This window comes from Tympanuchus pallidicinctus, unplaced genomic scaffold (genome assembly GCF_026119805.1).
Source record: "Tympanuchus pallidicinctus isolate F22 unplaced genomic scaffold, pur_lepc_1.0 scaffold30, whole genome shotgun sequence".
NCBI classification, from domain to species: domain Eukaryota; kingdom Metazoa; phylum Chordata; class Aves; order Galliformes; family Phasianidae; genus Tympanuchus; species Tympanuchus pallidicinctus.
In genome coordinates this window covers 899,968-922,146 of record NW_026294748.1, presented here as the reverse complement: position 1 = coordinate 922,146, position 22,179 = coordinate 899,968, and the positions used below count along the sequence as shown (strand labels likewise).

The following is a 22,179-nucleotide window of genomic DNA, read 5'->3' as shown; positions in this document are numbered from 1 at the left end:
CCTGGGGGATGATTTTCAAAGCGCAGAGGAATGTAGAAGCAGCCTGGCCAGATGTGGGCTGGAAGACAGAGAGGAGCAAACAGTGCTGAGAGCAGAGGGGCAGCAGCAGAAGAGCCGGGGGCTCCCAGAAAAAACAGCAAAGTGAATGGGATCATCCCAAAGCAGGGCATGAGATGCTTCACCCACTGCCCTGTGCCAGCTGGGGGCAATGGGAGCAGGGCTGCTTTGCTCAGGTGTCCCAGTGCTGGAGGTGACGCTGTGCCCACAGCATCTGCTGCATCTGAGCTGTGTTTTCACTGGGAAGAGCAGAGCATAAAAGCCACGGCCAGGCAGCTGCATGAGAAACTAATCGCTTTTAATCTGGTTAGAAAACTTCAGCCCTTGGGGGAAAACAGCACAGCTTTCTGGAGCTTGGACCACTGGCTGTCAGGTTTGGAAGAAATAAATTAAATTTGTATTAGGGTCTGCAATCACTTCTCTGCTTTGAGAGGCTATTTCAGAGAGCAGGAGAGCAATAACCTGCGAGGAGATGAAATCCATAGCAGAGGTGCAGTTCCTCTGCGCACTGAAATGGCCCCATTACCAGGAATACAGTTCCAAAAAGATCAGCCCTTATTGGCCTCCAATTTTTGTTTTTCTTTTTCAAAAGATCTGTTTCTCCAGGACGCCGTCTCAGGTGGCAATAAAACGTTATGGGCTGCACACTCTGAGGAACACAGAGATCTCAGAGAGCCTTTGTACAAATGCGTGCCGGGTCTGTAACTCAAAACCCATTGAATTCCCTGCATTAAACAGGGGAGTCATGCAGAGGCCCTACTCCAATCCCATCTCATCTGTCATGAAAAACCACTGCTTTCCATAACCTACAGCCAGCAAAGACCGAAAAAGGAGCATTTTTTCCCCAGCCTCTGTTTTTAGCTGTGGTTTTAACTGTGGTTTTCAGTGCTGTCCAAACAGCAGCAGCTGTTGGATGCAACGCGGCAGCTCCAGCTCCACGCACACCGTGCACACCCTGCCCAGCCCAGGGAACCCAAATCACCAGGTTCTGCAGGTCCCTCCCCTTCCTGAGCCTCAGAGACGTCGTAAAGAGAAACCAAACCATCCCTTGGCCCCCACACGCTCCCTTTGAAGGAGGCTCACGGCCGTGGGAGGTTTCTGCAAAGCTTCTTAGAAAAGCTCCTTGAGGTCGGGCTGACTCAGTGCTTCCCAAAAGGCAGCTGATCACATTGTGGAGAGCAGCCGCCGAGCACTGCCTGGCCCACAGCTCTGATCTGAGGATGCTTTCTACAGCCAGAGCAGAGCTGCTATCCCAAAATTCATTGGCAAACCATGGCCTTTTTCATACAGTGGGCTCTGGGAAGTGAGGTGGGGCAGCAAGTTGCCTGCAGCAGCCCGTGCATCATCAGCTTTGCAGGTGCTGCCTGCACACAGCTGGGGAGAGCAACATCCAGAAACTTCCAGAGCCTTCCCCCCTCACAAAGGGCCACTTGTTGCCCGAGTCCCAGCGGCAGCGCTGTGGGTTAGGAAACAGGCAGCCCAGCCCAGAGGGAGCCCTGTCTGCACACCCGCATGTACAGCAGTCAGGGAGCCCTGTGGGATGCGATGCAGCACCTCTACTGGGGGTCAGGAAGGAGAGGCAGGGCTCTGGGAGGGATGCAGGGCAGCCTATTTCAGAGAGTGCTGCTGAGCCCTGGCTAAGAGCTTCAGCCCCCACAGCTGGGGATGCTGCAGAGGCATCTGCTCATCACAGGGCTCCCAGCTCCTGGGGCTCAGCGGCTCCCAAAGAACCATCTCCACAGAGCACTACTGAAACATTTATTGAGAACAGTGTGGGGCAGCCAGGAGCACCAGGACCCCCTGCAGCTCCGGGTACAGCCTCAGCAGAGCAGCAGCCTGCCTCCATCCAGCGTGCACACATCTGGACACATCTGCTCTGAGACATCTGTGTGTCCTCTATGGAATGCATGCAGCGCTGAGACAAATCCGGCACCTGGCACTGGCCATGGAGCTGGGAGATGCTGGGGCTAACATGGGGCTGGGTGCTACTCTATATCTGCTGCTGGCTTCTGTCACGTGTCACAGAATGGCCCTGCTGCCCCCAGGAGCAGAACAGCCCCGTGCTGCTGCCCAACCCCTGCACAGGGCAGGCAGGGAGCTGAGAGTGGCTGCGCAAAGTCCCAGCAGTGTGTGCTTCCAGGGCATAGAAAAATAAATAAATGGGTGTTTCTCTGCTGGGGAAGCACTTCATTTGAAAGACACTTCCTAAATCCATGTGCAAATGTGAAAGCAACCACCGTTCCTCCTCCCAGCAGGTGCTTCAGCTGCCCCATGGGGCTCCCCTTTGCTCAGCTGTCCCCGCAGCGAGCAGAGGAAGGGGCTCACTCACCACAGGCACCTGCAGCTTTCTGCTCCTGGCTTCCAGTTGCAGGGTTGGGCAGCAGCCCCACATCTTCTGGCTGTGCCCACATTCAAGGACACATGGTCCTGGCAACTCTGTTTGCAGGCCAGGGGCCACAGCTGAGACGGCAGCTCCAAGTGGGCACATCCAGCACAGACTGAGGCCCGGACAGAGACATCTCCATGTCCTCAGCAGGACGGAGGTGTTCTGCAGGTGCTGCATTGTCGCAGTCCAGGCAGCTGCAGGTCCCCAATTGCATGAGCAGCCCGGAGGAGCAGGGACAGCAGCTGATACACCGTGCCCTGGTGGCAGGGGGAGCGAGGGGCCGGTGCCAGCCGGTGCTGCTGCACAGGTTCCAGCCTGGCTTCAGTTGTTCTCGCTCTGCAAGGGGTAGATAGCAGGGGTAGAGGTGAGGCACGGGGCCAGGTTGGACCCACTCCTCTCCCTCCATGCCCCAGTCTCACCTCCATTTTGCTGTAGATCCAGCCAAGGAGTTTCGTCACACGCGTGTAAACCCCAGGCTTGTTCTTCTGGCCGCATCCCGTCCCCCAGCTCGTCACCCCAGCCACGTACCAGCGGCCGTTGTCCTCACACACCAGGGGCCCCCCGCTGTCCCCCTGGCACAGAGGGGCAAAATGGTGATGAGAGCAAGCAGAGGGCGTCCCTGCGTGTCCCCAGGCACACCCTGCCCCACTCACCTGGCACGCATCCTTCCCCCCCTGCAGGTACCCAGCGCACATCATGCGCGGGGTCAGGTAGCCCTCGTACACCTTGTCACTGTTGCAGATCTTGTAGTCGATGAGTTTGACTTCTGCCTCCCTCAGCTTTGGGGAGGTGTTATCTGCAAGGCAGGAGGAGCCGTCGGGCAGGGCCAGCCTCGGCCCCCCGCTGTAGGAGGGAGCAAGCTGCTGCTTCTCGCACACCTTCTGCAGAGCTGCACGGGCAGGAGAGCGCCTGCTGTGTGTCAGCTCTGCATGGCACGGCCCTCACACACCCCACAGGAACACGCACGTGGGGTGTGCATGAGCTCTGGAGCAGCCGGCATCCTCCCTCCCTCCCTCCCTCACCTTCGTTCTCCCTGGTCTTCCCAAAGCCGGTGATAAAGCAGGACCTGCCGGTCTGGAACCGCTGGCCGTGCATGGGGAGGCAGGCAGGTCGAACCTGAGCTGGATGAAAACCAGAAGAGAGAGAGATGAGTCACTCACCAGCAGAACAACAGCACAGTCACCCGCCCTGCAGCCAGGGCGGAGCGTGGGCTGCTGGAAGCGCTCCCCTCTGAGCTGACCCCATGGGGTTCCACAGCCCCCAGGACCACCCCCACCCACCCAGTCCTGCCACCTGAGAGCGTCAGCGGCCGGGAGAGCTTCATGAGAGCAATGTCATAGTCATCGTGGTCATCGCTGTAATTGGAGTTGATGATGACCTGGGAGACGGGGATGCCCTCCATGGGCTGCTTGAGGTCCGACACCCCGCCGTACACCTTCCAGTCATCGAGGATCTTCATGCTGTTCCTGGGCATGGAGGGGGAGGCAGTAGGGGTGAGACACACAGCCATGCCCAGCGCCAGGGCTGCTGAACGCAGGGCAGCACTCACATGAAGAAGCAGTGCGCGGCGGTGAGCACCCACTGCGCATCGATGATGGTGCCGCCGCAGATGTGGACGGGCCCGTACTGCACGCTGACCTGCCAGGGCCATTTGCTCACCGAGGTTTCCTTCCCTCCGATGATTCGGCCTGAAATCCTCTGCCCACATGCTGCAGGAGAGAGCAGAGGGCTGAGAGAGGGTGTAAGCCAAGAGGGTGTGCACAGCGCATCCCCACCACTGCAGTCACCAGCAGCGCTCAGCGCAGCCTGCATGGGGCTGCAACCTTCATTGCTTTGTATTACCCAGAATATTCTGCTGGAGAACACCCTCTTTGCCCAACCCATCACAAAGATGGGAAGAAAACCCTTCCAAGCATTTGCTTGGCCTTGCCTGCCCTCGTCCTCATGCCTTGCTGGACAGCCCGCTTACTTGTACACCGCAGGGAGACGAATTTCCCTGTCAGACACTGGGAGCTGTGGGAGAGAAGAGAAGGACACACGTCAGCCCCAGCCTGACCTCCAGCTCAGGTGGCAGGGGGCTGCCTGCTACCTGTTGAGGCTCTGCTGGATGGTGTCCCGCTCATCCGTCACCGTGAGGCTCTTGCCAGAGACGTGCAGGGGGATGTATTCTGTCTGCGACGCGCTGGGAGAGAGGAGGTGAGACAAAAGTGTTGGGCAAAGCCTCCCCAGGGTAAACCTGCAACGCTGGGGCAAAGATCGGGACAGGAAGGATTACTTCTGGAAGCCCAGCTGCCGGCAGGTCTTTCTAGAGAAGGACTCGTCCCAGGTGCTGCTGCACACCGGCAGCCACTGGCTCTCAGCACTGGAGTAAACGTGGAGCAAGGACTGGTCGGAGCTGAACCGCACTGCAGGGATGGAGGGGGGTCAGCAGCACCTGGCGCTGCGGGGCTCCCCCCGCCCGGGCACGGCGCTCCCGGTGCTGCTGCCTTACCGCAGCCCAGCTCGTCGCTCCTCTGGGAGCAGTCCACCACGCCGTCACAGCGCACGGGGTTGTCCTTGCAGGTCTCGGCGGGCTCCTTGTACACGATGCCGGTCTGCGACCGCCAGAACATAACTGGAGACGAGCGCGAGCTGCGGTGAGGCTGGGTCCAGAGGTCTGCCACGAGCGCCTCCCACCTCGCCCTCAGCAGCTTGGTTGCAGGGTTTGGATCCCGAAGGGCCGCGGAGCCAGGGCAGGGCTGGCGGCACCAAGCATCTCCCTGCGCCCTCCCGTCCACCAGATGTCAGGAAAACTCAAAAAATGGGAAGCGCGCATCTCTGCTCCGCCTCCCGGCCCTCCCCTGCAGGGTGCCGGCCCGGCAGCCGTCCTCCCAGCCCGCTGCCCCCCCACCCAGCGCTCACGCAGCGGGGATGAAGCCGGCACTCACACAGCAGGATGAGGGCGACGATCAGCACGATGAGGACGGAGACGCAGAAGATGAGCGCGAGCCGCCGCTGGCTCATGCAGGGAGCTCTGAACATGGAGGATCCTGGCAGCGGGACGGGGCAGAGTCAGGGGGAGCGCAGCCTCCTCGAGGCACCCAGATCCCGTCCTGGACTTGAGCGTGTGCCGCTCTCCCCTCACACCGCCAGGAAATCCCACCCTTATGCCAGCAGCGAGCACACGGGTGCATTTTCTCCTTCCATCACTTCTGCGGGAGAGACCAGGACTGGGCTGAACCCAGAGCACAAACCACCATCATCTTACGTGTGCTCTCACAGGCTGCGCACGGGACCGGGGCCGGGATGGAATCGGGGCTGTAGGGCTTGAAGCTGATGCCGAGGACGTTCTCCCGAGGCTGCGGGGGCCGGATGCTGAAGATGCTGCTGGCTGTGGAGGCATGGAGGGAGCTGGGCGATGCCGTGGTCTGTGTGAGCAGAGGGCTGTGTTATGACAGCAGCCATCACTCACTGCCCGACGCAAGGCTCTCAGCACCCTGCTGGCACAGCTGAAAGCCTCTTTGCCACAAAGTTTCTCCCTATTTGGAGGCTGCTGGGCAAATTTTCCAAATGGCTTCCATCAGAGCCATCAGCCGGGTGTTTGGCATCAGCCACACCATGGCCCAGTTCCATGGGGCTAATGCCCCAATTTATGCATCTATCTTTAATTAGCCATTTGAAAAATACAGCGCAATGTCCAACTGTTATTTAGTAATACTTAATAATCAGTGTTTTCCAAGCCCTGAAACATCCTGCAGCCTGGAATGCTGTTCTGCAGTTATGTCACTCCTGACCTGTGAATTTGCAGAAGAATATGTATTTGTTTCCGTTCCCCCAGACACTCTCCCCCAATGCTTCCCCAGCTTTGACCAGCTCCACAAGCAAAGCCTCTCATTTTCCTATGAAGCAGAGACCTCACATGCACACAGCCCACAAGAAAAGTCTTTTCCTCTGCCATTGTCATTTCATTTGCAAAATCTCAAACCTCTTTGGCAGTGAGAACTGACCGTGTGCCTTCTGGAGGCTGTGCACTGCTCCCAGCAGGTTCTCCTCCCCTCCTGGTTCCAGTTCCCTCAGCTTGCACTGTGCTGCTCAGTGAAGCCACCCACCAACTACTGCCAGGCAGAATTTTGACTGCATCCCTACACACAGCATCACCACTGCACCATCAACAGAGGAGCGTGCACCCATTGGCAGCACAGGATCACCTCCAGGGGACTGCTGTGCCCATCAAGAGCTGGGATTTAGCACGTCCCTTCACAGCCCTGCAGCTGCTGGGCTCACATTTCTCCATCACTGGGAGCACCTGGGTGCAGGGCACAGCTCAGGGACAGCGCGGTGCTGGCGGAGCTCTGGGCACTGCTTCCACACTGCCCCTTCCACCTGGACTCTCCCTGCCCTCGTGCTTCCTGCTGGCAGCCCCAGGGCCCTAATGAGCGCATCAGGATCCTGCTCAGGCTCGTGCTTTGTAAACATGGCTGTGCCCTTTCGTGCAATGCAGCAGTGTCACTTCCTGGGCATTATCCCCTGAGTCACACACCTGGTGTGGCCACGCACAGGGTCTGCCATGGATTGGGAGCCCCATGCGAGGGGAAAACACCCTCAGAGGGGAACAGCCCCCTCTGAGCCCAGGCACAGCACCCAGGGTGCTCAACGCAGCACTGCTGACATCTCCTTCCCACCAGGAGCCACCTCCCACCCCACAGCATCACCCACCACTGCCCGGACCCACAGCGGAAACCTGAGACCTTTCCCAGGCAAAGTTCCTCCCACACAGATGAAGCTCTGCTAAATGCCAGTGCCAATTGTGTTAGCTGAGTATCTGCAAGCTATCACCATGTCTGCTATCTCTCTTTGAACCCATTCTGTGGGGAGAGGAATGTTTCACTTATCAGATCAGCCAAAGCCAAGCATCAGCGAAGCACTGCAGAGCAGCCCCACTTTAGGCATGCAAAAGCATCTCCAGCTCGGGGTTACAAACGTCTCACACAAATATCTACATAACACTATTGGTTAAATTGCTCTTGCTTCGCAGAAAGCACATGGCCTTTCTTATACTGTTGGACTATTAGTTACCCATTTCCTCAAAAGTCTAAAGTCCAAACATTGTTTTAAGCTCTATCGCAGGCGCTAACCAACCCTTTATCACGGTGCCCAGCAACCAGCACAACTAGTTACTGTTGGGTGACCACTGGAGCAGAGAGCAAACAGCAGCAGCTTTACAGGGATGGTATTTCTGCCAGAAGCTACCACTCGTGGCCACAAAGCCTTTATTCATCCTCTGTCGGCTTTTGAACAGCAGTCAGACTCAGAGCAATGACTCTCTCACACATGTGGCTGTGGTTTGAGCCATTTTTCTGTCGTCCTTTCCGCAAATGTTCCACCTGCTGTGAGAGCATTTAGCATTGCTGTGGGGTTAAGCCTAGAAGTCATGTAAGCATGCGGGGATCAGTGACTTCTTTGGCACGGGCAAAGCCTGAGCTGCAGGGAGGAGAGGACCCGCAGCACAACCCCTGTTGGCACAGACGACACCTTCACCCTTCTCAGCTCAGCTCTGCATTGCATCTTTGGGCATCCCATCCCATCCACACTGCAGCCCAGACCCCACGCACTGACCTCCAGCTCAAGGCTCAGCCTGTGATGACGCTGGCAAATCCACACCAGGAGGTCACAAACCCCAGGGAAAATCCCAGCACCGTGGAGCTGGGCTGGATCCAGGTGGGATGGGGAGGGAAGCGAGAGCAATTGCTGGCAGTTTCGGAGTGGGAGGGAGAGCAGAAGCCGGGTGGCACCTGTGGTGTTGCAACAGGAGCCGAGGCCCAGCAGCATCTCAGAGGAGCAGGAGGAGCAGCAGCCACCCAGAAAATCAGAGCACCGAGAGGGGCCGGAGGCAGCCTGCCTTAACCAAGCGGCAGGAGCTGCCCAGGCAGGAGATCATCTTTCTCAGCTAATCTCACTGCTGTTGCGCAGGGAATCATCTTCCACCTGTCAGCAGAGTGCTGGGTCCTGTGCCAGACCAGCTCTGAGAGCTCACAATGGGGACATTGTCCCCATGCCCCTGGATTGAGCCCTCCTGAGCCTGCAGGTGTCTGCAGTCCCTACGCAGCCCCATGTTCCCATGAAGTGCACAGCAGTGCTGGCCCAGATCTGAGCCCCCAGCTCAGCCCAGCCGCAGGGAGCCGGATGCTGTACAGGGGGCAAGCATAGGGAAGTGAAAATCCTAAAGCGCACAAGGGACATTTTGCAAGCATGGGTGACAAGGCATTGAGTCAGCCCCATCGGGCCAGGGCCAGGTTGCCATATAGCAGAGTGAGGAGCCCTTCAGGCAGAGATCAGAAATTGGTGAGTAAGCACTGTTCAGTCAATTCCAGAGATGGGCAAACTGAGGCACGGACAGTTGAAGTGAAGGTGGTACCTGGGATGGCCCATATAATCCAAGCAACATCCAGGTGACCCAGTGGGGATATCCAGTACTGAGTAATATTCTGCATGTGCAGGCATCCAAATCCCAGCCCCGCTGTCAGCATGGTGCTCCTGCCTGCTTTGGGTGTCACAGTTAGCCGGGATCACACAGCACAGCAGTGCTGGAGGCAGGCAAGCAGAGCTCGGGGCCTTGCAAAAAAGGACAGGGCTGCAGGCAGCCCCGTATGGAAACGAGCCCCAACCCAGGCTGCCTCGGGGGCACCTTCAATTCCACTACCATGTCCTCTCCAGCCCCGTCCCTGCAGCCCTGCGGACATCACGGCGCAGTCAGCGCAGTAATTACTGCCTCTTCCGAGAGGGCTGAGCCCCGTGACAGCCGGAGATGTTTTGCTCATGACGGGATGCTCGCTGCACCTTGGGGAGCCCCAACAGCTGACAGAGAGCCGGCCCTGAGCAACCCAGACCCTAAAGAATGGGGGGAAAATAGCAAGAAAGTGGGTCAGGGAGGGCTGCCAGGGCCACCTCTGTGCTGCCGGTGCTGCCAGCATGCTGGAGCCCAGCAGAGCGTGGCTCCCACAGGTGTCCTAGCATCCTGCCGTGCTTAGTAGCCTGCCCTCAGCTGGCCTTCATCCTTGGAAACCCACTGGAGCCACAGATCCCTCAGACGTGGTAAAGCAGTGGGGCTGAGAGGCCATCCCTCTGACAGCATGGAGCTGAAGATGCTGGTGGCACTCAGCTTCCTCCTCCCCACTCCACCTCCCCATGGCAGAGCCTCCCGGTCCTTCCCCCACCAGCACTCAGTGCCCAGGGGAGCAGGGAAGCAGAAAGCAGCCCTAAAACACCCAAAACAAATGACTCACACAGGCCTCAGCGCAAACCCCAGCCTGCTCCAGATCCCAATTTGCTGCCCATGCCTTACCGGAGAGATTTTCCCTTCCATGGGCCGCTGTGGGGCTGGGCTGGGATCACAGCTCCGGCACAGCCATTCCCTGCTGCGGAGCGAGGTCAGGTCCGCGGGGACGGGGCAGGATCTGTTTGGTGAGCGGGTTTGTACGTCAGTGCCAGCACGGAGGAAACCAGTCGGACCTGCCGCCCAGCTCCACCGCTGCCTGTTTCCCAACCGCTGCAGGCACAGCGTGCAAAACACCTGCCTCTGCGCCCTGGGAGGAACGTGGCTATGGATAAAGGCTGGTGAGGTGAGGGCTGGCCGTGGGGAGGGTGAATGCCAGCTGGGCAGCCAGGCACTGGGGCTGCCAATAGCTCCTCGCTGCAGCTTGATCACCCGCAGTTCTGTCCTGGATGGGGATGGCAGGGGGTGTATGCCCCAGCAACAGCCCGCAGAGTCACAGAATCACCAAGGTTGGAAAAGACCTTCAAGATCATCCAATTCAACCGTCCACCATCACCAGTGGTACTCACTAAACCATGTCCCTCAACGCAGAAACACTCGTATGTGAGGTCAGGGTGGTCAAAGAGTCACAATACATCACTGGAAAGGATGTGAAATGTCATCTTTGTTCTTAGAGATGGCAGGGACAAGCAGGGACATCTCAGCTTGTAGGGCGCCAAGCCTAAAGCCCTCCTCATTTCACTGCCCCAGCTTGGGGTGGGGAAACTCCATCCCTCCACCTGTCCAGGGCTGCCCCCCTGCTCCTGGGCACACTACATTCCCCATTTTCCTCCAGCAAGGCCTGGCTGGAGCAGACCTTTTCCTGCACCCTGTCTGGCAAGTCCACTTTCAACACAAACTTCTCAATGGGTGAGAGGGTTCTCTAGGGTTTCTGAGCATCCCTTGGCATGCTGCACCATCCTCTCCTGTTTGCACACACACAACTGAGAGCATTTGGCTGCTTTCTGCAGCTGCCATGCCCTGCAGGGTGTGAAGCAGAGGGAATAACATTGCCCCCGGTGCCCCGGCTCTGACACCTCTGAGCTGCAGCTCTCAGGAGGCAGTTCTGCAGCTCCAGGAATGATGCCTTGCTGGAACTCACTCTCTGTAGGTGGCTTCGTAGAAAGAGCAGAATTGGAGCTGGGGCACCTGTTGCTCCCAGTGCTGCGGATGCCCTCTCAGGACCAGCTTCTGGAGAAAACCTGCGGTGCTGCTCTGACTCAGGTGCTTTCCAGGTTGGTAAAAACACCATGCAAAGCTTAGTCAATTGTTTTGAAGATGAAAAAGAAACTCAGCAGTACTTTTGAGTGCTGATTTGACCTATGAACTCAAAACCTCTCCACCCAACACTGCAAGAGTTGAAAGGCTGAAAGTCTGCTCTTTTCTCTCTGGTTTTATCGCTGTGCTCTGGTGGGCAGCAGCACCCAGGGTGAGTGCAGAGCTCAGCTGTGGTTTCCCCGAGATGCTTTGAGATGAAGGTAGGGGAGCAGCCACAGCCGAGCAGTGTTTTGGAGGGGATAGAAGAGCAGCAGCAGGAGGAGCATCCTCAGCAGCACCCACATGTGCCAGGTCTGCACCCCGCAGTGCTGTCCCTAACACAGTACCTGGCAGTGCTGGGGTGGCTGCGCTGCTCCTGAGGCTTTCAGAATGAACCTCCAGCTGCGGTCCTTTCTCCTCAGCCTGTTTTGTTTTCCCCTAAATCACCAGCCACATGACGGACCGCAGTTTATCTTTTCCAGCAGGTTCCCTCCTTCCTCATTTCTGGTCCCGCTGCTTTTGTTTTTCATGTCTTTACATGAAGCATGGGCTGTGTGTGATGGGCTGCACCTCATCTCAGCATTTCCAAATTCTGTCCCTGCCAGCTGTGACTCAGGGCTGACAGCAGGGTGATGGAGCATCAGCTGCTACCCAGGAAAACAAAGCCTAGCTGGGCACAGCCATGGAGCAGGGCTGCTGCCACCTCCCTGCCGAGACCTGGGTGCCCTTGGGTGCTGCAGCCTGCCCAGGACCTGTGCTCTGTGAACCAAGACGGCTCGGAGGCTTTGTGGTGTCCAGATGCTCTCAGTTTCTCTTGTACTTTTTATGCGTGACCTTTCCACCAGCTCCCCATCGGGAAATTCCTCTTCTCAAGACAAATCACACTTCATCACACGGGTTTGCATAGCCTCCAGCAAAGCCCTCAAGCTCTCCTGTAGTCCAGCCTGCCAGAAGGGAAAGCAAAGCCAGCTCAGCCTTGGCCCTCAGGCCAGTGTCACCACCAGGCAGAGTATAGCCCTGGGTACAGCCCATGGCCCGCTCCAGAGCTGAGCCCTGTCTCTTGCCTGGACCACCCTTATGCATCGGGGTGCGCAAGGTGCACAGCAGGCAGGGGGTGGTCACTCACTCCCAGAAACAGGGAATGGGAGCCAGGAGATGTAGGGAAGGGAGGGAGCAGCAGTCCCGGGCTGTGGGACTGGCCACGACCTGTTTGGTGTGGGACATTGGCGCTGGGGGTACTGTGGGACTGCTGCTGTGCTCAGTGATGCCCCTGTGATGTGTTGTCAAGGTGCTGCTGCGCTGTGCTTTGAAAATCTAATTGAACAGGGAGGCAGACACGTGACACGTTCCTATTTTCACTTTCTTGGCAATGTACCGTTTATTTGGAAAAGCCCCCAGCACTCCCGCCTGGGGCTGCTGGCAGGAAATGCCCAGCCTTGCACGGAGAGCTGAACGGTGCTGAGTGGGTGGACAGCGAAGAAAAGTGGAAGTCACAGCACAGCTACTTTCCTCCCACTGCGCTAGCTCCTCCGAGACGTCACTAAGCCAGCCTCCGGGGGGAAAAACAAGCGCTCACAGCCCGCCCGTCTCAGCGCGCACCCGGCTCTCCAGCCCAGCACCTGTGGAGGATGCACATCCGACATGGCCCTCTGCGCTGCTCTGGCCCTGTGTGTGGCTCTGCTGCTCGCTCAGACAGCACATGGTAAGTGCCCCCTGCCCCTGCCCTGGGAGCTCCTCCTCACCCCCACCCTGAGCCCACAGCACCGGGGACTGCAGTTGGGGAGGCACTCGGGGGGAGCGGCGCATGGGGTTGTTGCGGTGGGGCCCCGTGGCTTCGGAGTGCTTTCGGAACACCAGCCCCTCACCTGCTCTCATCCTTATCTGTGAACCCGAAGCCTTCTGAGCACTCAGACCCTTTTGAGCACTCAGATCCTTCTGAGCACTCAGACCTTGCTTACCACAATGCGTTCAGGCTGTGAGGCCTCGTGTTATTGGTGCCCGGTCGTTAGCGCACACCGTGGCAGCTCAGCTCCGGCGCTCAGTGTTTGCTGTCTGACAGCAGCGGTGAGAGGAGCGAACACAGAGAGAGCGACAGATGTTATCGAGTGGTGTTTTGCTGCCAGGTTACAATACCGAAATTCAGGCAGGAGGTGTGAAAAAGTCTATTTTTTTCCCCCAGCAAGTAGATGAACAAAACAGGAAGGCTGAATCCAAACAGAGTGCTTGCTAGCAAGCAGCAGCACTTGAGGGAACAGACAAAAGGGGGAGGAAAGAAGTGAGGTGCTCTTGCCTGGGCTCTCTCTCCAGGAGAAAGGAAGGGAAACAGAATGAGTAAATGCTGGAGCCTGGGATTGTTCTGGGGAAATCCCTGTGCCAGGACTGAGCCTGTGGCTCTTCAGGGCCAGCAGAGTTTCTGTGGCCGTGGACCAGGTGAGGTGGCCCTGTTTGGGAGCCCTCAGCTGATGGCTCCATCCTGCAGGTGAGCTGCGGTTAAAGCCCACGCGTGTGCGCTTCGTGGCAGAGATGGTGCACCACCTGCTGCAGTGGGAGCCAGGCCGTGATGCTCCAAGCGACGTCCGCTATGACGTGGAGCACAAAATGTGAGTACAGTGCCCCGGGGGTGCAGCAGGGACAGCCAGTCCCTCAGCACTGCACTCACCCCGGGTGCTTTCCTGGCAGCTATGGCACTGACAGCCCCTGGACCGCCATCCCGAATTGCATGAAGATCCGTGGGCACAGCTGTGACCTCACCTACTACACCCTGGATCCCTCCCTGCGCTACTATGCCCGGGTGCGAGCTGTGCTTGGGAACCACACATCTGACTGGAAAAGGACCAATGCCTTCTCCCCGCAGGAAGGTAGGTCAGCACCCACTCCCATCCTCAGCTGTTCCAAAGCTCTTGGAGCTGCAGGAGGACCCTCCATAATACTCCTGAACCTCCCCTCCCTGCAGCCAGCCTGCGCCTGTCTGGCCACAGCCTGGCCGTGATGGACAACAGCATCCATGTGAAGCTGCAGCTGCTGCTCCGGGCAGGGAACCGCACTGTGAAATATGAGGACATCCAGAAGCACGCGAGGCGGTACCGGGTGTACATCCGGAGGGCGCAGGACAACCAGACGGTGAGTATCAGTCTTCCATCTGAGTTGACAGAGCCAGAACATTGCAGATATTTCTCTGTACTGCTTACTGTAGCAGGTCCTCCATCTCCCTCCCTCCAGAGGGATTTGGGGTCTGGCTGCTGCCAACAGCTCTGATAAGCACTAGGGGGTTTTCTCCATGGAATGGAGGAGGAGAAGGGAGCAGACCTTGGGGCCCAGCTCTCGAGTACCAGCTGTGCTCTCTCATTGCAGTACGAAGTGTGGGAGACCGCCTCAGAGTTCCACATCCACAACCTCTTCTGGAACACTGAATACTGCATCAGTGTGGAGCCTGACGTGGCCAGCCGGCACATCCCTGCCACACGCACCACTGAGCAGTGCGTCACCATTGGCCACAGAGACAGTAAGGATGGAGTGGGGCTGGAGGGGCACTGTGGGACCCTGGGGGGAGCTGTGCCTGTTGTGGGGCTTCCAAGCAATGTGTGCCATGGGACCTGCACTTCAAACTCACCTGGGCACGTCCTCTCTTGCAGGAAGTGCAGAACTCATCCCGATCGCTGTCAGCTCCTTTGCCATTGTCCTCTTCCTTCTGGGCATCCTGGGGGCTCTGCTGGTCTGCATGTACCTAAAGAAACCCATGAGGCCACCATCTGTCCTGGTAAGGCAGCGGGCACACAGTGCCCTTTGTGGCTGCTGCAAGGGATGGGAGAGGCAAGCCACGAGCAGGGATGAAGCAGGGCTCATTCCCCTCTTTTCTGTCCCTCCCAGAAGTCCTTCATAAAGCAGAGCTCGCTGTGGATGGAACAGGAGACCTCATCCTCAGGGAGCACAGATGCAGTGCAGCAGCTGTTCCTGTGCCAGAAGGAGCCCCAGCACCACGGTGCCCTCAGCACCACAGGCACAGCCCAGCCACCAGCAGAGAAGAGCAGTCTGCTGCCAGTATGGCCCAAGGAGCAGGCAGCAGGGAGCATGGACAGCAGCTGCACCAGCACAGACAGTGGCATCTGCCTGCATTCTTCCTCCTCATCCTCATCTTCATCTTCCTCCTCCGAGCTGAGCCACTCTGAGAACCGTTGCTACAAGCAGCAGCTGCCTGTTGGCGATGACAGTGGTGTGGGCTTGGAGGGCCCTGCTGGAAACCTCATGGAAGCTACGCATGGAGCAGAGCCTGACTTCTGCCCCACCACCGGGCAGGATTGCCCACAAGAGGTGGAGTTCCGTGGGTACCTGCAGCAATCCAAGGGCATGGTGGAGCTGAGGCAGGGGCAAGCTGATGGGGGCACATTCTGGGCCTGTGCAGGAGCCCCTTGGGGCCCAGCTGGCACTGACACTGTGCTGGATATGGGCTGCACGGAACTGCCGGTGTCCAAAGGGTACCTGAAGCAGTCCTCTCCTGAGTGTCCGCGCAGCCACACTCCAGCCCTTGCTGCCCCAGGGTCCCCTATGCTGACCTGTAGGGCTCCCCTGGCCTCCAAGGCCAGCCCTGAGCTTCTGAAGATCCCCCTTGACCTGGGCAACTTCGACACTGACCTGATGGGGATGCTACCCCTCATCGCCAGCCTCAGCTCCGACGAGTGGCTCACAGTGCAAACCAACCCGCTGAGCATGCTCAGCAGGGATAGCAAGGACAGCCGCCTGTGAGCCCCCTGTGACCCTGACACCACTACCTCTCACCACTGCCCCTCTGGAGCAGACAATGGATAAGCTACCACCGACCCCTGAATGTCAGCGCATCGACCTGAGCACAGCCTTGGCAGACTCACCCCAGAGCCACTGCCATCGCTACAGCTGGGGCAGCTTCCCACCAAGCCCAGCACAGCCAGCACCCTGCTGACACTAATGGGACGTGGGGATGGGCTGTGCTGGACCACCAAGACCAAGGACGTGCACCAGCTCCATGGCACAGAGCACAGCCCTGGCTTTGGGCTCCCTTCTCCAAGTTTCCATTCCCCACTTCCCCTTCCTGCAGGCACCCAAACCTTTCACAACACCGATACCAAAAGTGCAGCACAGCACCACGTCAGCTTTCTCCGTGCTGCTGCAGGAACCTCCCGCCCTGCTGGCTGCCCTCTGAAAGAGCCAGGGACTCCTTCAGCCCTATGGAGCCTGCAGCCCCACACCAGGGAGCCCAGCAGTGCCCGCCACGCTCTCAGCCCGATGGTCGACATTTTGCCATTTTATGTACGGATACTATTTATTCTATTTAATTTGTAAATACAGAAGGGGATGAAGCATTATTTCTTTGCTCCACTCATCATTTCTCCTCTTCTAAGGCCTGGTTGTGCTTTCTGTTCTCAAATATGGGCATTCCCCCACAGCAGACAACAACAGCGTGCCTTCCCTGGGGCTCAGATGCGCTCTGCGCACTGCAGGGGAACCGCTGCAGCCCCACGGGTGCCCCAATCCCCCCTCCTTCTTCTTCCATATTCTTTTTCCTTGAAGTTGGGGGTTTTTGCTTTCTTTCTTTCTTTCTTTCTTTTTCCCCTCTCTCTCTTTTTTTTTTTTTTTTGGTTCGACTTCCTCTGAAAAACGAAGTCGTCAGAAAGAAGCGTGAGGTTTCTGTGCTCCTGACGTCAAGCTCTGTGGCCGTCCCCGGGGCTGTGCCGGGCGCTGCCGGTTCCCACTTACCGTGGGAGGCTCCAGCAGGCTGCAGCTGTGCCTGAGGGACACCACGTTCCACCCCCCCTCCTCGGCAGGCTCTCCTTTCAGTGAAACAGATGCCTTTGCCAGAAAACCACACGCTTTGGCTTTGAAAGCGGAGAGCACGGACAGACCCTTTGGCTTTGGGAAACTACAGGCTCTCACATTTTCCTCGTTGAAGTCACAGCTCAACGTGCTGAGATGTTTCTCTTCCATTCCTTCCGCAAAAATCTCTTTCCTCCCCCTCCACGCTGTGTGTAGCATCGCATCTCAGCCCCTTGCTCTGGGGGGGCTGCTCCTGTAAATACCTTTTTCCTCCCCAGCACCGATGCCTGAATGCATTTCCAATGATGCTCCAACATTTCCAAAGCGTTTCCAACAAATCCCCCACCCACAGAGCCCCATACCCGGCGATGTGAGGCAACCTAAGGGGATGGAGGCAGCAGGGGGCAGCCCAGAGAGGGGCAGAGCCGTGCAGGGCACAGAGCTGTCCCAAACAGTTCAGCCCCATGGGGACCTGTCCTGCTGTGCCCAACAGCCCAGCACTGGGCTGCTGAGACCCTTACCAGAAAGCCTCAAGGAAACCCAGTGGGGATTTTCTGAACTGTTCTCTTGCACACTCAGTACAGATTGGAGAAATTTCCACATTGGTGCAGTTCCTTGACTAAGGGAAGTCTGAAGTGCTCTCATTTCCTTACAGCGTTTTCCCCTCTTGCACAGTCAGCCATCCATTTCTGTGGCTCCTTGCCACACTTTTGGGCTGATTCCTCACGTTCCTGCCCCAAGGTCTGCTGGGCAAACCGGGGTCCCAAGCACTGGGATGTCAGATCAGAGGGGAACACAGGGTTGCTTTGCTCTGCAGGGTGAGTGCTTGGGATGAAGCAGTGCCCTTCTTCCTGCACTTCAAGAGAAGGAGGCTGAGCCCATGCCCAGCAGCGGCCCTCATCCAGCCCTGCCCAAGGCCAAAAGGGGCAGAGAAGGAAACACAGCAGAAAGAGAATGGAGAAGCTCAATTGAAAACAAAAAACAAAACCCAGAAACAGCACTGCTCCAAATTTGGTAGAAACCCCACGTATCTGGGAGTTGTTCTTTAGAGAACCTAGAATAGAGGAATTTCCCCATGGCCAGTTTTGCTGTTCTCTCTGTGGTTACTGGTGGGGGGAAAGAGGCAGCAGGAAGAAGCTGCGAGTGGCATGTGGTCACAGGAAGCATGTATATTCCAGCCCCTCCTTCCTCACTGCTTTCAGAGGAAAATCCAGGGGACTATCCCAGGTAAAGCCACAGCCAGAGCTACAAGAGGGGAAGGAGGCTCTGGCGTGCAGAAAGCTTTGGGGTGCAGCACGTTCACCACCACGGGAAGGCCAGTGCATGCTGCTCCAGGCTCTGCAGGACCTCCATGAAGCTGGGGTCCCACGCACAAGGAGCAGGACCATGCCCTGCTGCTCACAGCCCCTGCTCCTGGAAGCGCACGTAGCCATTCCCTGCCTGGCTCACAGAGGCACTGATGCTGAACGGAGGTGCCAGCTCCACTGCCACCGACCTCAGCCTGCTGCAGGGAAGGCAGGGGTGTCAGGGGGCTGTTGGACCCCTGGGCATCTGCGAGGGACCCTCACACTGCCCAGGGGTTAGGGGCTGGCAAGGGTCTGCAGCACAGTGCAGAGGGCACCCGTGTGACTCACTCACCAGCCATAGTGGAGGTTGAAGATGAAGTCAGGTCCTGGGAGGAGGAGGAGGGAAGGAGAGGTTGTCAGAGGGCCCTGCAGTGCCTGTAGAGCTCTGTGAGGTGGCACAGGGAAGGGACAGGACAACCCCCTGGATGACCAGAGCACTGGGACGTCTCTGTGCATTCCCCCTGCACACCCTCTGGCCACCCTGCATGCAGATTTTGGGGACCAGCAAATGCCATTATTGCTCCCCACACCCTTCCTTTGTCCCCTCCCCGCCCTGCAGCTGCTCGTCCCCTGCTCTGCCCATACTCACTGCACCAGCACCAGCCCTGGTGGTAGCAAAGGAAAACGGTGTAGCCAGAGATGATCAGGATCAGCAAGGCCAGCCCGATGCCCAAGATGAACCCAAACATACCGATGAGCCCTTGCCCTACAAAGGGAAAAGGGGCTCTGCAGACAAATGCCTCTGGGAGACTTGTGATTATGAGCATCACCTGGAGGAAACCTGGGGCTGCGTGCCCCCATGCTGTGCCATCCCTCTGCTCCACCACGCCCAGCCTTGGGAGTGAGGGTGGCTTGCAGCAGCCCATGCACGGGCACACAGTTCCCTCTAGAGGATGCAGGCGTCAGGGCAAGAGCCCTGCAGACCGACGCAGAGCCATGCAGAGCCCTGTAAAGAAGTGCAGAGCAGTGTAGAGCCGTGCAGAGCCATGCAGAACTGTGCAGAATGGACCCTTCTTGAGTTTAAAATTACCCCTTGTCCTCTCACTACACCCCCTGACAGATTCTCTCCCTATCCTTGCTGCAGATGCTGAAAAGCCTCAATAGGTCAGGGTGCTCCGTGACCTGTGTGCCCTGACCCTCGGGCCCTCGGAGCAGGCAGGCACAGCGCAGGGGCTCAGGCCAGGTACCGGCACACAGACAGGCACTGCGCCTTGCAGCATCGAGAATGAGCCAGCAGAAAGGGATGACCTAACAGCAGCTAAATTTAGACAGATGCCGGTGGGGTGAGAACACTTCCCCTGTGGTCACTGTGTTTACACAGTGTGTAACATCCCAGATCATCCCACAACCTGCAGCACTCGCCCTACCTGATGGCGCACGACAAACGGCCGGGGAGCAGCAGAGCATCGCACCGTCAGCTCTGGGATGGTAGCGTGGACAGACAGGATCAGCCTGGGCTCCCAGCAGTGCTGGGGCGCGTGGGTATCGTGCTCCTTCTACTGGGCCAGAGGTGAGCTGGGAGCCTCAGGACCCCGCAGGATGAGGGCAGGCAGCGTGCTGCCTGGTGAGTCACTGGGAGCTGAGCGTGGTGCAATCGCTTCCCTGAAGCAGCTGGCTGCCGAAACTGCCCTGTCCCCGTGCCTGCTGCTGCAAGGTGTGCTCGCTGCCACGTTGCATTCCCAGCCTCTGCCCTCTGCCTATGGAAGGTGCTCCCTGCACAGCAGCAAAGCAGAAACCAGACCCAAGCCCCATCCCAAAGAGAGCAGAAAAGAAGGTCACCACCCCATCTGTGCTATAAAACGACTTCACCACCATTCAATAAGGGGAAAAAGTGCCAACTGCTTACCTGTCTCAAGGTCCATCTCCCTGTGCTTGCTGCCTTCCCGCAGGAGCTGCTCATGGCTGGCCAGGCTGGGAGCCACTCCCAGAGCCCGGTGTGTCACACATGTCCCCTGCTTGCCCACTGACACTGCTCCTCACCTGCTGGCTCGACTGGTTCCCAGTGGAGAAAGCAAAGAGCCCTGGCAGACATCACCCTCATGCCCCAGTCTGACCTCCCCTCCCTGCAGGGCTGGGCAATGCAGGCAGCTCTGCCCTCCTGCTGCAGGTAGGAGCCAGACCCAGCAGAGGTTGAGCTCGTGGCATCAGGAGCCCAAGGGGATAGGGATGCCCCAGGGACATGTGTGCCCAGCCCCAGGCACACAGGTGTGCAGCCCCAAGCACCATACCTGAGCAGTTCTGCCCTCCCAGCTGCCTCCTCCTGGCAGGGTCCCACTCAATCAAGACTTGGGGATGCCTGCAAGGGTAGGAGGACAGGGCAGCTCCAGTGCAGCACACTTAACATCTGTGTTTGGCCACCTTCTCAAAGCCTAAGCTGCAGAGCCATGTGGGAACTGCTGCCCACTCACAGGAAGGACCAGGAATGCAGCTGCTGTGGCTGCAGGTGGGAAGCAGCAAGCAAGGACATCAGCTAACAGCTCAGAAAGTGGGCACCCAGGGGGAAGCCCTGCAGTGGGACATGCACAGGGAAAGAGCTGAGCCCTAAGCATCCTTTTCTGGAGTGAGTTCCCCAGCACCAGGACCACAAGGTGATGACCAGGGCAGAGAGTCAGGGGAAGAGCTGGAGGGAGAGGGAGCCTGATTGCTGTAGTCCTGCATGCTGGTGGCCACTCAGAGCCTCATGCTGCCTGCCTGTCCCCAGCCTGACCCCAGACAGAGCCACGTCACACCAGGGCCACGCATGGCAGAGGTTTGGGGAAGGGCGGCTGGGGTAGCAAAGCAGCCACACTCCAGGAAGCAAAGCCCTGCAGGCGTGCGGGGCTGTGACATAACATCTCCAAACCTCTGCTGCTTCCTCAAAGTCTTTGCTTAACCTCAACAGAGGAAGAGCCTCTCCCCTCAGTGCCGCCTCCTGCCCTGCCCCACCAACACACGCTGGGCACTGGGAGCTCTGGGAGGCAGCACTGTAAGGGCTCTCCCTGTTGGGTCGTAGGGCTGTGGGTATACATGGGGCTAAGTTTGGTCCAGAGCATCTGCCCCATCCCTCAACCACTTCCTGAGCTGCTTTTGCTTTTAAGCCACAGTTTGGTTCATGGCAGTGGACAGCAGGCTCAGAATGCGCTGGAGAGCTCGTTCCATCATGCTGTATCTTATAATCAGTGAACGCCAGGGAGTGTGGAAGCAGCATCCCTTACCTGCATGTGGATGCCAAGATCCCTGGTCAGGCTACAGGGTTGTGCTGCTGCCTGTCCCAGAGCAGTGTCCTTGTCTCAGGGCTCTGGCACAGGGAGGGGACACGTCCCTGGCTGTGAGCTGTAGGGATGTGATGCTCTGCAGGCTCCCGCTGGCACTGTGCTCACAGCTGGCAGCAGCTCTCTCCCCAGCTGTTGGGAAAGCTCAATTACAACAAGAAGAGAGGTAATTAGTTGCTCACAAATCCTGCACACCCACCACTTCCAGCATGAGTCTGCACGACTTTCTAGCCAGGAGCTGTGCAAGCTGCACACTCCCTGACCCTAGCCTACAGGAAGCCAGAGAAGCTCCCGCACCCCAATGCTGAGCATCATCCTGCCCTTTACAAGCACCTGCTACTGGGGGGCTGCAGGAACCCCTCTGCCCACACCACTGCCAGCCCTGTCCTGAGCAACAGCAGCACATCCATCCAGCACAGCACGGCACCCCCACCGAGCAATGTGGTTTGCAGGGAGGCATGCCAGTCCTCCAGCATCCGTCCATCTCAGGGAGTTTGGGGGCCACGTGCTGCATCCTTCCTCTGCTGCACCCATCTTCAGGACACTGAACTGCTGTTGCCCCACATGTCACCTCCCAGCACTGTGCCCTTCCTCCCTGCGTCACACAGTGCGGTGCTGCAGGCACGCTCCCGAGTGACCCCAGGGACAGGGACATGTGCTGGCCCTGTAACCTCATGTATAAACTCTTCTTTCCTCCTCCACCTACCAGAATCTCTGTTTGAAAACAACCCAGCACAATGCGGAAGGGATGGACGAAGAGCGGGAAGGCTGTGTTTCTTCTCATCATCTGTAGAGGAGCATGAAAAA

At 58.1% G+C, this 22,179-nt stretch overlaps 2 protein-coding genes and 1 long non-coding RNA gene across 7 annotated transcripts; 1 reads left to right on the top strand and 2 right to left on the bottom strand.

Annotated features, from left to right (window-relative positions):
* Positions 1-1,801: 1,801 nt before the first annotated feature.
* TMPRSS13 (transmembrane serine protease 13) lies at positions 1,802-9,864 on the bottom strand. Of its 5 annotated transcripts, none has more exons than XM_052697478.1 (13): positions 9,765-9,864; positions 5,691-5,850; positions 5,371-5,472; positions 4,935-5,057; positions 4,719-4,848; positions 4,533-4,625; positions 4,413-4,456; positions 3,993-4,152; positions 3,737-3,909; positions 3,466-3,564; positions 3,097-3,332; positions 2,863-3,015; positions 1,802-2,779 (listed from the first exon to the last, which is right to left on the bottom strand). In XM_052697478.1, exons 1-13 carry the CDS (start codon positions 9,783-9,785, stop codon positions 2,765-2,767), a joined length of 1,509 nt encoding a protein of 502 aa, XP_052553438.1. In that variant the 5' UTR covers positions 9,786-9,864; the 3' UTR covers positions 1,802-2,764. The 5 variants fall into 5 exon arrangements, with proteins under 5 accessions (XP_052553438.1, XP_052553436.1, XP_052553437.1 ...); XM_052697476.1 differs by lacking the exon at positions 9,765-9,864 and adding an exon at positions 8,039-8,571; XM_052697477.1 differs by lacking the exon at positions 9,765-9,864 and adding an exon at positions 8,039-8,569 and having other exon boundaries at positions 3,097-3,239.
* Positions 9,865-12,535: 2,671 nt separating this feature from the next.
* Positions 12,536-16,296, top strand: IL10RA (interleukin 10 receptor subunit alpha). The gene is made up of 7 exons (XM_052697481.1): positions 12,536-12,693; positions 13,471-13,591; positions 13,671-13,849; positions 13,945-14,111; positions 14,343-14,493; positions 14,624-14,748; positions 14,859-16,296. Exons 1-7 carry the CDS (start codon positions 12,633-12,635, stop codon positions 15,729-15,731), a joined length of 1,677 nt encoding a protein of 558 aa, XP_052553441.1. The 5' UTR covers positions 12,536-12,632; the 3' UTR covers positions 15,732-16,296.
* Positions 16,297-18,669: 2,373 nt separating this feature from the next.
* LOC128087674 (uncharacterized) lies at positions 18,670-21,516 on the bottom strand. Its single transcript, XR_008209937.1, has 3 exons — positions 21,316-21,516; positions 19,968-20,417; positions 18,670-18,827 (listed from the first exon to the last, which is right to left on the bottom strand). It is a non-coding gene; the product is annotated as an uncharacterized LOC128087674 (long non-coding RNA).
* Positions 21,517-22,179: the final 663 nt, after the last annotated feature.